At 36.5% G+C, this 12,834-nt stretch overlaps 1 protein-coding gene across 10 annotated transcripts in view; it reads left to right on the plus strand.

Moving 5' to 3' along the window:
• The window catches only part of LOC129809769 (protein AF-10), a 33,791-nt gene extending 30,185 nt beyond the window's left edge, over positions 1 to 3,606 (plus strand). For all 10 annotated transcript variants that reach the window (XM_055859831.1, XM_055859830.1, XM_055859833.1 and 7 more), the window contains exons 10-11: positions 2,604 to 2,772; positions 2,832 to 3,606. In XM_055859831.1, coding sequence (XP_055715806.1) covers positions 2,604 to 2,772; positions 2,832 to 2,909 — 247 coding nt within the window. In that variant the 3' untranslated portion in view covers positions 2,910 to 3,606. The remainder of the gene's footprint in view (positions 1 to 2,603; positions 2,773 to 2,831) is intronic.
• Positions 3,607 to 12,834: the final 9,228 nt, after the last annotated feature.

Here is a 12,834-nt window from a genome sequence, read left to right on the forward strand (position 1 = left end):
TTTTCTTTCTTTTTCAAACCATGTAAGAGGGGCGGACACTATTGGTATTGATTGAAATAAATAAGAATAATAATAATAATATTGTAAACCTTGTTAATTTGACTTTCCTCACAATAAAGTAAAGTTTGACACATGTTGACACTTCGAAATTCGAACATGAAATACTGTGGCCACCAACCGGACAAAATGAGAATTAATAATGCCTTTTCATTTAGACTTTTGAAACCGATATTCGAATGCCTTTACTTTAGGTGAAAATTCCGGCTGTGAGTGCTCAGAATCCTGCTTTTTCCAGGATTCAGTCATTCTACAAGAATTTCGCTCTTATCAGAGTTAAGAAAGAACGGTTTAGGATATGGACTTGAGGTCTTGAGGTTTCCGGAGAATTCCTTCATAAGTCGACTTCGGCTAAAATATGTTTTTTGGCTACTTAAAAATGCGCCTTACGATTTATATTTTTTTCGTTTTTGAGTGTTTTATTTATGTTATTTATTGCCATTTTGTACCAGATTACAATTCTTTATTCGGTTTACAATGTAGGGGAAAGTACTCTCCTTTCGAACGTTCATATCTTCAAATAGAGTCAATTTTCTTTTATTTTTCCTAAGAGATTTAAGCATTTCTATTAAATATTAGTAGGCTTATTATCAATTTTTCATAATTGCCCCATAGCAAAAGAAAGTGGAATAGGAATAACAAGCGAAAAATTCCTATGGAATTTTCCAGTATTTTTCCTTGAAAAATTCTATAGGAATTTTCCATAATAGGTTCCAAGGAAAATTTGTTGGATTTATGCTGGATTTTTTCTGTGGAATATATCCATGGAATGTTCGTGGAATTTATGTGGATTTTTCCATCTCAATAAAATGGAGAACAAATGAAGCTACCACATGCACCTCGTGATTTTACTTCCGAATATTAAAAAAATAGCAAAGATCACGGGGATTTTAATAACTTTTACTGAACCAGCGATAACGAATTACCACTTTAGATAATAAAAAACTATTTTATAAAAAAAAATACTTTTTCATAAAATAGATATTGTATGATATAAAAACAGTTTTATTTTAGGTTGGCGACCTATTTAATGTAATCACTTCACTATTATGAACACAAAACGCAGTGTCGCATAATTAACCCTCTAACGGTGTTTTCTTTAATATGCGAAAAAAGTTCTAAAACAATGTTTTCTAGAATAATTATGATCCAATAAAGTCGAAAAAACCATCCATTCTTCAATATCTCTTTTAGTTTAGTCGCTAGGTGAGAAAATATAAAAATTTGTTTGAAACTCTTTTTGCTTCTAAAATTCACATTTTTAGTTTTTTCAACTTTTTTAAATAAAATATACAAAGTAGAATGACATATCTTTCAGTAAAAAATAAATTTATTTTAGTCAGATAACTTTAAATCGGTATTTTTATGGAAATTGGAAATGAGTTTTTTTGCACAAATATTTTTTGTTGCTTTTTCTCTGACCTGTCACACAAAACTGGGGATAGCAACAAAACGAAGAGTCAAAATTAGCTCAGACTTTCAAAAGATGTTAGTAAGACTATTACGGAGGACACTATAGCACTTTTAAATAAATAAAACCTTTGATTGTCGCTGTAAATGTGATTTTTGTGAAGACCGCCTGGAGGCGGTCTTACCCGTTAGAGGGTTAATTATATTACAATTCGTCGCAGGAGTCACTAAAAATTTTTGCGGAAGGTTTGGAAATAAATTATCCACGTTATCGCAACACCATTCTATTTGTTTGACATTCGAGAAAAAAGTGGAAAAACCATGTAAAACCCTATGGAAAGACGGTAGAAATTTCCATGTGACTTTTCCAACTTATCCTGCGGACGTTTCACGTGAGTTTCCATATAAATGTTCCACGGAACTCCGCGGAATTTAACGCTGGAATTCCAGTGGTTCGTACTTGAAATTCCATGGAGAGCTATGATTCCAATGGAATTACCGGCTCCAAATTCCATAGAAAACTTAGTGGAATTTTTGCGTCAAATTCCGCGGATTTTTGCAATTTGGACGTTAGTTTTCCACTGGAATTTCCGCGGAATTTTACTACCCAAAGAATATGGACATTCCTTTGGGTAGTATTCCGGGCACTTTGAGTGAAAAACCGGCCACGTTTTTTCTGACCACCTTTTGTGACGGAACGAATAGAAAATTTCAAAACTAATCAATTTTCATGAAAAACACCGAAGAAAAACCTCTTGCACTTCACCACAAATCGTAAGACTGCTAGAAACACAATCGATCTGTTTAAATTCAAATTATACCTAAAATTTAACGGTCCTTGTGTTAATACATCCTAAAATGAATAAATATTTAAATGCAAAATGAATTCATTGACTATTCGAAGATAACATACATAATTTTAATTAATTTATTTCCATGGCCGAAATTACACTCAAAGTGGCCGAAATTAGAAGCTGGCCGAAATTTGGCATACTTCCCCTAAACATAAAGAAATGTCCCATAGAATCGGATTGAATCGATATAAAACATTTATTGGATGTTGAAATTTCAGTCAAATGAATTGTTTATGTTGGATGAAACCTTTCAGTAGAGTTCATTTAAAATTCCCTTTGTAGACACTCGCCTGTGACGCAGCAGCCGTTTGTGGGTCAGGCGGCGGCCGGCGGACGCCAAACGGCAACAGCAAGTGGATCGGATTCGTCCCGATCGAGATGCGCCGCTGGAGCTCCAACGGCCGGAAGTGCGAGTGTTTTCCAGGCGCAGCAGACGACGTCGTCCTATCAAGTAATAGAACGCGTTGTGCAGAGTGAGAACAGATTTGGCTATAATTTGTTAATGTGAAGAAACTTGCCTTGTTGCAGCAGCAACAGCAGCAAGCACAGACAATTCGACGTGACGACGGTCAGGCGAAGCCCAGCTGAAAACAACCACTCGTCCAGGGGCGATTTGGTGGAGGAGTTGGTGGTGGGGTCAGAGGCAGGGAGTTGACGGGCAAACGGATGAATTTGCAGCTGAGGGGAATTTTGAGGGTGAATGAGAGGCGTTTGGTGAGATATCTCACAAGACGCTGCCGGAAGATGCGACAAATGGTCACAAAATCAGCCAAATGGAAGTGTTCGTGCAGGAGAATATATCCAAGAAATGGCATTAAATATCAAGAATCTTCCAGCAAAAGAGCAAAGAAGAAGAAGGTACCATCAAATCCGGAAAGGCTTCAAATCACCGGCAAAAGTGATGCGTGCAGTGTTAATAATAACAATTGCAGTGTCAATAATAACTTTGACCCCCAACCAATTGTCGAAATTGTGACTTGCAGTGGTCAGCAGAACAGCAAACAATCCAGCAAAATTGCCAGCAAAGTGAGTAACAAGAATATTCTCTGTAATATTAAAAATAATCTAGACAAGACTGCCAACTGTGACGCTCATGCCAAATTTAAAGACTTTTCTATTGATTTTATTCTCAAATCTGCAAATTGATTAATTTTTTCTTTTAGAAAAAAAAAATATCCTTTTCACCCAATTTTTTTTTAAATTGTCAATTGGAAGTTTTTTGAATTATATAAATAATTTTGAAAATAAAAAATTGAAATAGATTTTTTTTTGAAATGGAAGAAAAGGAATTTTCAAAAATTTATTATAAGTCACTCAGAAAAAAAATATTAAAAAAAAATAACGAGCAAATAGGAGAGCTGAATTGTTTATATTTGATTGAAAATATTTCTCAATTTTTTTAAATAAGTTTGAGCTGCCTTTCAAATCATATTTCACTTAAAAAAGGAATTGTACTCGATGATATAGTACGATCAGATATTTTTTAGTTATCCACTTCACCACCAGAGGCGCTGATGCTATGCAAGAGACATTGACCTGAATCTACATATTAACGTAAATCAGGTCTTTGAAAAAATAGTTTACAAAAAGAGAAGGTCTACTCTAACTAAGCAATTAAGAAGGATACTCAATTTTTTAAAGAATTTTTTTTAAATGAGTCAAAATCACTTTATTTAAGTGAAATCAACTTAAAGTTTTCTCTCATTCCGGGACGGGGTAATGGGCAAAATACACACAACAGTGCCTTGAGAAAGCTACCCGAAATCTCCTCTCTGTCGCAAGAAAGAGTCTTTTCGCGGCGTGTCCTCCTTGGGCGCACGACGACTCCCAAGGCAGCGGAGAAGTGATTCAATGGGTACTATCGAGAAATCCTCTGCCTCCTGGTGAATCTGCAAGTGTCCTCTCGGATGAATGTCTTACTTACATAGGTGGCTGCAACGTCCCTTTAAGGAACCGGGCCTCTCGCACTACCCTCCTCTAGTCCTTGCAACTCTCCGTCAGGTCGCTCCAGAAATGTCGCATAGGTCGTTGTCGAAAAGTCCGTCCTATCGAAGGTTTCTTACGAGATTTCGTAACAATCATGCTCTCTCTAGAAGGACCAGATCCCTTGTTCGTTAGCCTCAGGTTCGTGTCTGCTGTTGGTTACCCAATCTTTTATCAGTCTCCTGAGAGTACCGGGACCTGAAACCTACCAGGAATCTAGCCTGCTCGAAGGTAAGCAAAGGAATTGAGCGGAAAAGGCAACGTGTCGCATTACCATTCCCCAACCCATTTAGACCCCTCGGATTAATGAAGAACCAAACGTACGCTCAGGACTACCAAAATGAAAACTATATTCGCGAAGAGTGTGAAGTCCAGTACATTGTGCGATGGTCAAGACCAAGAAGGCGATACTGGAGAGATCATGTGAACCAAATGGACGACACTAGACTTGCAAAAAGGGTCCAAAAAATCGTCTAGCATCGACTACAAGACCAAGAGGTAGACCACCTAAAAAGTGGTACGAGTTACTTCAAGCACTCAATCGACGGAAAATAATCCGTAGCCCAACTGTGGAAAAAACGGGATCGGGAATCTTCGTTTTTTCCGTTTTGTTTTTTACACTATTGTTTTTCCCAGTTTGTCTTTGGAATCTTTGTCTGAGGTAATTTTTTTTTTTTTTTTTGGAAACTTTGTCTTTGGAAATCGGGTACCGAACCCGAGGAACCGAGCGGCCCATGTTGCTCATTTAGGTGACGAGTAAGTTACGGCAATTGTTGATTGGAATAAGAATGATGAGTAGGAATGTTGAGCCTAGAGGAGTCGGAGGATGAATGCCTGTCCTGACGACGAAGACTCTTCTAAGCCAACGGTACCAATCACTGCTCAGTTGGAGTGGTGACTCTGAAGCTTCTGAAAGTGCTTTAACGGCTAACTTCAGAGAATACTATATCGCCGATAGATGGAGTTATTAGCGTCCGATGGGATATCCCGAAAGCGCGTACGAATCGGTTCCTGAGTCGGCTTTCAACCGAGAAGCTGTGAGGAAGCTTGATTTGTGGCTCTACTTGATACTGAATATCATATATTTTCTCCAATTGTTGCATCCACATTCCTTTCATGATTGGGGCAAGGACGTAATTCCACAGTCCCCTGTGCTCTCCGATGAGGGCTTTCCAACGATGGTTGGGCTAGGATATGACGAGAGGCCTTGTGGTGATGGTGAAGGGGATGAATTGGAGAGTGCCGGGTGGACTTCTTTAGATCTTCTTTCTCGGCTTCGCTTATGGGCTTCTGTTAGATACCAGAAGCAATGCGCTGGGTGAGTGGCTGGTGGCTGAAAGGTCTGATGGCGGTTAGAGGAGCCATATGGACTCTCCGATGGCCGCTGATAAAAGAGACCGTGTGTTTGTTTCTTGCCCATTAGCGGCACCGTTTCCTTCCAATTCTTCACTGCCTTCAGCGACCTCGTCGCCTCGACACAAAAACTCTTTCAATGCACTTAAAAAGTGGTTGCATACGCGACATACTCCGGGAGGCTGGCGATGGACGGCACACCAGCATGTTCCGCTATCCAGAGAACCATTCTGGCAATAATATCTCTGAACTGAATGCGTTCACTGAACTGATTGGGTTCTGAGTTTAAGATACCGTAGATGCAGGTCCCTTTGCCCGCTCCTTCTGTTTATAAACTTTTCTTAAATTCTAGTACTTAAAGATAGCCTTCATCAAACTGATTTACCATATCCGATCGGTAAAGACTATCCTTAAGTACTGGACTTAAAAGCTGTAATCAGCAGGGAGGCAGCAAAGTTACCCTCATCTACGGTACTCAGAATTTGTCCTTGATACAAAATTAGGATTTTGTTTATGTAAGGTACATCATTGATATCAGTTCCCTAAACTTTTAATTTCTTCCCTTGTTCCTTGACGGAGTTTCGGAAGCAATGTGCAGGAAGTAGAACTTCAGTGTTCTTCCAGATTTAGTAGAGCTCAGTTTGTAGCCTTCTTATTGAATTAATAACTTACGAGGCCCTAGAAAAGGCCCACGTTCTCACAGACCTATTCATAAAATGGGAACTGTTTCGAAATGGTTTGATAAAGGCACTTTGCGTTGTTGATTATTATGAGACGGAACTATGCCCTCTCTGAGTGCATTTGAAGTCTGGTCACTCGCATAACTCTTCATGCAGGTCGTTACTCTTGTTTGTTTGAACTAGGCGTAATGACATGTATGAAAATTTACATGAGTGACCAGAGAAGATATCCGCACCTGGTCAATATCAGACAAGCCATGCCTATGCGCTAAGGGTACACAGGTGAATTTTTCCAAGTTTCAGGGGTTTCAGGGACCCAGTAATGGGGGCCACAATGTCGAACTAATATCCTGAGACTGGGATTTTCCTTGTTGCCCAGAAAGCTTCTTCAAGTCCCCTTTTCTTCGAACGGATGAAATTTTCTGAAAGTTCGGTCTATTTTTTTGTTCTTCAATTTATTTTTATTAGCCGTCGTTTCGATCCTGGACGAGGTCTTCTTCAGGGCATTAAAAATCTGGGGGATTATCAGGCAATTATTAGAAGCCCTACTTTTCACCAATTCCTCTGTCAACACTTCCTCATTCATCACCAATGGAGGACGAATAGATGGATGAGGAAGTGTTGAAAGAGGAATTGGTGAAAAGTAGTGTACCTAACAATTGCCTGATAATTGTTCTCCCAGATTTTTGATACCATGAATAAGATCCCATCCAGGATCGAAACGTTGGCTAACTAAAATAAATTGAAGAATAAAAATATAGATCGAACTCCCACCTTGACTTGACTTAAATATCCATACGGTCGACAACCAGAAGTAAACTGGAGAGAAACTTAAGTAAAAAAAAAAAAAACAGATGGATGCACAATAAGATCATACAAAAAATATTCAATGTATTTTTCTTCCGTAAATATCAAGAAGGAAAAACACTTCACAACAAACGCTTCTTTGTAAAACACATTTAGATGACTTGGAGATTATTTTTCAGTAATTTATTATACTAAAAATACCAAGCTAATCGTGAAAATTGGAGAAAAAACACAAGTCAAAATACTTTGAACAAAACTCTTTGAACGACAGGAACAAAATGACAGCGACGCGGTGTAGCGGCCTTGCGGTGGTTTGTCACTTTTGCGAGTAGCGCGCTCTCGCGGTTTTTACTTGAACATCACTTTCCTGTCAACAGTTCATCGAGAAAACCTGTTAAAGTGCGAATAAATCGAAAGATCTCAAAACGAAGACCAAAAAAAAGTGAAGCTAAAATATTTTCAAATGCCACAAAATTAATAAAATATTAGAATTTAAAGTGCAGTTCCCTCAAAATCCCATGCCCTGTGCATCCCTAGACCATGTGACAAAGCAAGGAATTGTTGGATTTGACCACTGAGGGAAGGCTTGGAGTCTGAGCAGAAATCTTTGGGAAGAATCGTTGTTTTTCTGAGCTGCTTCCTCTCCGACGCTCACCGGTGTCTTCACGAGATAAATCGAAAAATCTATGCAATGACGATAAATTTTCGGTAGATTACTGACGGCAATTCGTATAAGAAGGTCCAGGAGATGAACTCCCTCGGGATGCGTCAGGGGGTGCAATCCTTTCAGGACAGGAAAACACAAAACTCTTTGCCAAATCTTTCGACGCTTCAACGTGTCTTCCTCAGTGGTCAAATCTGTGATTTGTCTCTGAAGTTTTGTCCGCAATGTCTGTCTACTACTCCAAATGAGGATTTGCAGGGAAAAACGGGAATTCGTCGCGGGTACTCCTTCTTGGACATTGATCTGAGGCCAACTCTCTCAACTGAGGTCTCAGATCAATGTCCAAGAAGGAGTACCCGCGACGAATTCCCGATTTTCCCTGTACATCCTCATTTGGAATAGTAGACAGACAGTGCGGACAAAATTTCAGAAACAAATCACAGATTTGACCACTGAAGAAGACGCGTTGAAGCGTCGAAAGCTTTGGCAAAGAATTTTGTATTTTCCTGTCCTGAAAGGATTGCACCCCTTGATGACGATAAAATTTTCGATGAGTTGCTGGGAAAACCTTTCAAATGCAATTTCTTATTTTTGTGACAATTTGGGACAGAGATGAGATTGGGACAGTTGTCAATCTACATCTACGATGTTCAAAATGGCCTGAGTGATTTTAGTTGACAAAAAGGCTTCAACATGGCGGGTTGTTCCTTTCCAGAAAACCTTGTCCTTCCTACGTTTTCAAAGGCTCTCCTATGCTCAATAAAAATTTAAAAAAAAAAGAAACATATTTTTAGATCAATCTTTGGGAAAACTTGATGGCTTTAGGGCTTTCAAAAAACGAAAAAATAAGACTTGATGAATTATTGGCGTGTAGAAAATTTTTCTTTTTATTTTTATTATCACATCTGAGTGAAATTATTTAAAAAAAAAGAATTGAAAATGTATTTGGAAAAGAATTGGACATTGCGTGACGAATTAAGAGAAAGGTTACACGAAAAAACTTCAATAGAAAAAATTTAGCATTGAAACCTTTTGGGTCATACTTTCAACTTTAAAAACAAAGATGTGTAGAAAGAATTAGACGAAAGATCAAGAATGACAAGTGAAATCCATTCAATGGTGTTCTGCTGCTTGGCTGCAATTCTTTTTTACTGAATGATATAAAAAAAAAGATAAAAAAAACAAAAAACAAAACAACAAAGTAGCAAATGAAGTTAATTTAAGCGAAAATATTAAAAAAACAAACTTTGTAATTAAATTTCTTTAGTTTTCCACTCCCCCCCTCTCCCTCTTTTCTTAGTGTTTAGCTATGTAAGTGTTATTTTTTTCCCTGGGATCGATTTTTTCCTCCCCGCTGAAAAAAGTGGAAGATTTGTTCAAAGTAGATGATTTTTTTTATATATATATTAAAATTAAATATTTTACATATTTAGGCGGCTAATTAGTTTTCATTTTCTCTCGACTGTAAGTGAAAAAAAGCATAATGAAAAAAAATAATAATTTCTAATTAATAAATGTCGATGTACAATTTAGACATGTAAGCAGTGTAATTTTTATTAAAACAAAAAAATAGGCGTATTATATATTCAGTAAATAATTTTTACTCTGAGAAAAAAAGGAAAACTCTTCTTTGAAATAATGGCAAATAGTGAAATGGTGAATTCTGAAAAAGAAATCTTTCATTCAAACGATTCAGACAAAAAAAAACCATTTTCTTTTTTATAAATTGTAATGTAGAATAATTTTTAAAAGTCCTGCCCTCTTAATTTCAATTTCTGCTTCTGTTCTTTTGAGAGACACTCAAGGAAGTCTTATACTCAAATTTACTCTTTCAAGGAGGTATTGAAAATTTAAAAAATAAAAGAATTAAATAAATAAACGCGGCGAATAAAAGAATTTTGAAAAATCTTTTAAAAAATGTTGTGTACGTGCTTAAAAAAAAACTGAGTATTTTCTATAAAAGAAAAACTTCAAAATCTGAGAGAAAATGTACGAAATTTTCAAGTTCAGCATTAGAAAAAAAAAGAAAAAATAAGAAAAAAATCATAGTAATTAAAATTTAAGAAATAAAAATGAAGAAAAAAATACTGAGGAGATTTGAAAAATCATAAATAAAATACAATTTCAATATTTGAAAATGTCTTTTTCCCCACAATAAAGTGAACTTTTAATATTGCATTGAAGAAAAAAAGAAAGGAATCGCATAATAAAATTAGAATGAATAGCTAAAAAATTAAGAAAATAAAAAAATTTTGTAACATTTGAAAAATTTATCAGTAACACATTAAAGAAGAAAAAAGAACATATTTTTCAAATACTTAAAAAAAATCAAGAATTCTCAATAACAAAAAAAGGTATATAAAATAAGGAAGTAAATAATAAAGAAAAAAAATGAATATTATAAACTTCTCAGGTATTGAAAAGAAATAAGAAAAAAAAAACATTTTGTAAAGTGAATTCATAACAAGAAAAAAAATATTTTAACAATTTAATAAGCCTATGGAGACAAATATTAACAATTAACTTGCATATTTAGCAAAAAAAAAACGGAAATTGTGTAAACATTTTTTTTAGTGTGTGTCTTAAAAATTTTAATGTTGTTCTTTTCAACATTTTTTTCACACACTAACAACGACTTTTTATCATCTCCCCAGGACAAATGAGAATTTTGATGGTAAATTTGCAATTTTTAATGCAAATGGAATTTATTAAAAGAGTTTTAATCCACGTACAGCAGCATAATTTTCCTCCTTGAGTTTTTTTTAGTTCCCCAACACCGAAGTTTAAAAAAGAAATAGACAAAGATGAAAAAAGACAAACACACAATATCTCTTTTCCCCACAAGTATAATGAATAATAATATAATATTTTTGTGTACAGAGTTTTTGAGAATAAAGAGCAGTAAATAAATTAATTGAAAAAAAAACGCATTGAATTGATTTACTATTGACCGTTTTTCTTGTGCCATTTGAAAGTGGCGCTGTTGCAGTAGCGGGCTGTAGGATAAGTTCCACCGACATATGCTGCGGCCGACTATGCTTCATTTCATATTCATATCATCTAATATTCCTCCAAACACAACAGTTTTTTTTTAATCTTTTAGAGGATATACTAAAACAGTCATTTTTATTAAAATATATATTAGATTACAAAAAGTCCTACTTATTTACAAGAATTTTGGACGTAAGAAGCCTTACCACTACAATGAAGCATATGCATCGTGCAAAATTTAAAAGCCAACCGACTATCCAAATCTCTTTCGTTCATGAAGTAAATTAATTGTCAATTGACAAGGAGTGATTCGGCTCCAAACAGCTGAAAAGCCGAAGCTAGGGGAAGAGAATAATCCGAATCCCATCAGATTATTCACTTGCTCTATCTGGGGAATTCTTCCACTGTTTGGACGACTCAGCTGTTTTCACGGCCTCTAGTAACGGCTCTTTCGAGCCACCGGGCTTAAGGCAGTAATGCCCCCTTGTGTAGGCTACCCCCGGGGGTGCCTGGAGAGAGTTTTCAAGGTTAGAAATAAATTTCCAACCTTGCAGTCCGGCAAATGAATGCCTCTAGGGAAAAATTCCTCTAGAAATACTCTCAAATCCTGCCCTAGGTCTTAAGACTTCTTGAAGAGAAGCCGCTGTTTCCTGGCAGTAGGGAGCCAATCGGCCGCTGGTAATCCTTAGGCAATAGGATGCCGCTGGTCTTTGGGCCAAAAGGGAGATGCGATTTCTCTGGAACAAGCACTCTCGTGCTGCTAGAAGTGAAACTCAGGAATCTCTATTGCAATCTGATTTATTTAACAAAAATTAACCCTATTTATACAAAATCATTTTTACCCCATTTAATTACTGTAAGATGAACTCCGTGATCCCACAATGCGTAATTGCAAAATTGAACATTCTTTATTTTGCTGACGAAAAAATGCTGATCAAGAAGTGAATGAACGGATGTCATTAGCACTAAGCACCTAATTTCAATAAGAATTTAACAATTTTAAATCTCTAATATCATATAAACTACTGATTGAAATGGTAGCAGATTGATATCAGACATAGTTAAGGATAGAAAATAGGATGGTAAAAGTTTAGGATCGTTTAGCATCCTAGTTTCTTTAATATTTGCTGATAAAATGAGGCTTGTTTTGTATACTTAGTGAAATGACTCGAATTAGCCAAAACTAAAATCCGTATATTAGTTAAACTATTCATCTTTAATTGAAATGACAAGACATTCCTAGTAGTAAAAGTATCTAAAAATTACGTAATAGTCCTTAAATCCTTTAACGATAAGTCATTTACTTAAAAAGTACGGGTAATGAAAACCTTGTAAAGTCTTGGTGAAGCCAAAACTGTCCAACTTTTGTGTTGAATTATTCGTATCTTTTTTAGGATGTAAGGACATAGGATGAATATCTTGTTGATTTAACTGTTCAAAAGTACTCTGATATGAATTAAAACCCATTTTTATCCCTCAAAGATTAAAAATCCTAATTTGAAAATTATTTGTATGAACGTGCATGTTCATCTTGAACAAGGACAATTGCATAAACATTCTTGGTCAGCGTGTAAGCAGTTTAGTCCAACCAAAAAATGTTGTCAGCAGCAAATTGTTAAAGTATTTTCAAAAATCGTGAGATCGTTCTACTTCGCTCTAATTGAGTCGAGGTTAAGGTATGGTGTGTCATTTTGGGGTAATGCCTGCAAAACCCATATAGGGCGGCTCCAAGTGGTGCAGAAATCGGCTATAAGAGCTATGTTGCGTGCGGGGAGAAGGGAACACACTCGCCCATTATTTGAGAAATTGAGAGTCCTGCCTATTCAGCATGTGTATGTCTACAGTCACGGAGATGTTCTTCGATCGAAGTGGCCAGCGTCGCTTTTTCGGCGGGGCGGATGGAATGGGAAGAAGGAGACAGGTCTGCGTAGTGCCCAGGCCGAGAACTACGGGATTCTCGAGGTCCATCAATTTCTCAGCCCCAACCATTTTATAAACAACTTGACATTGAGGTTTCCGGCGCTGTCCATGGAGA

The sequence above is a fragment of the Phlebotomus papatasi genome, chromosome 1, assembly GCF_024763615.1.
Source record: "Phlebotomus papatasi isolate M1 chromosome 1, Ppap_2.1, whole genome shotgun sequence".
Lineage (NCBI taxonomy): Eukaryota > Metazoa > Arthropoda > Insecta > Diptera > Psychodidae > Phlebotomus > Phlebotomus papatasi.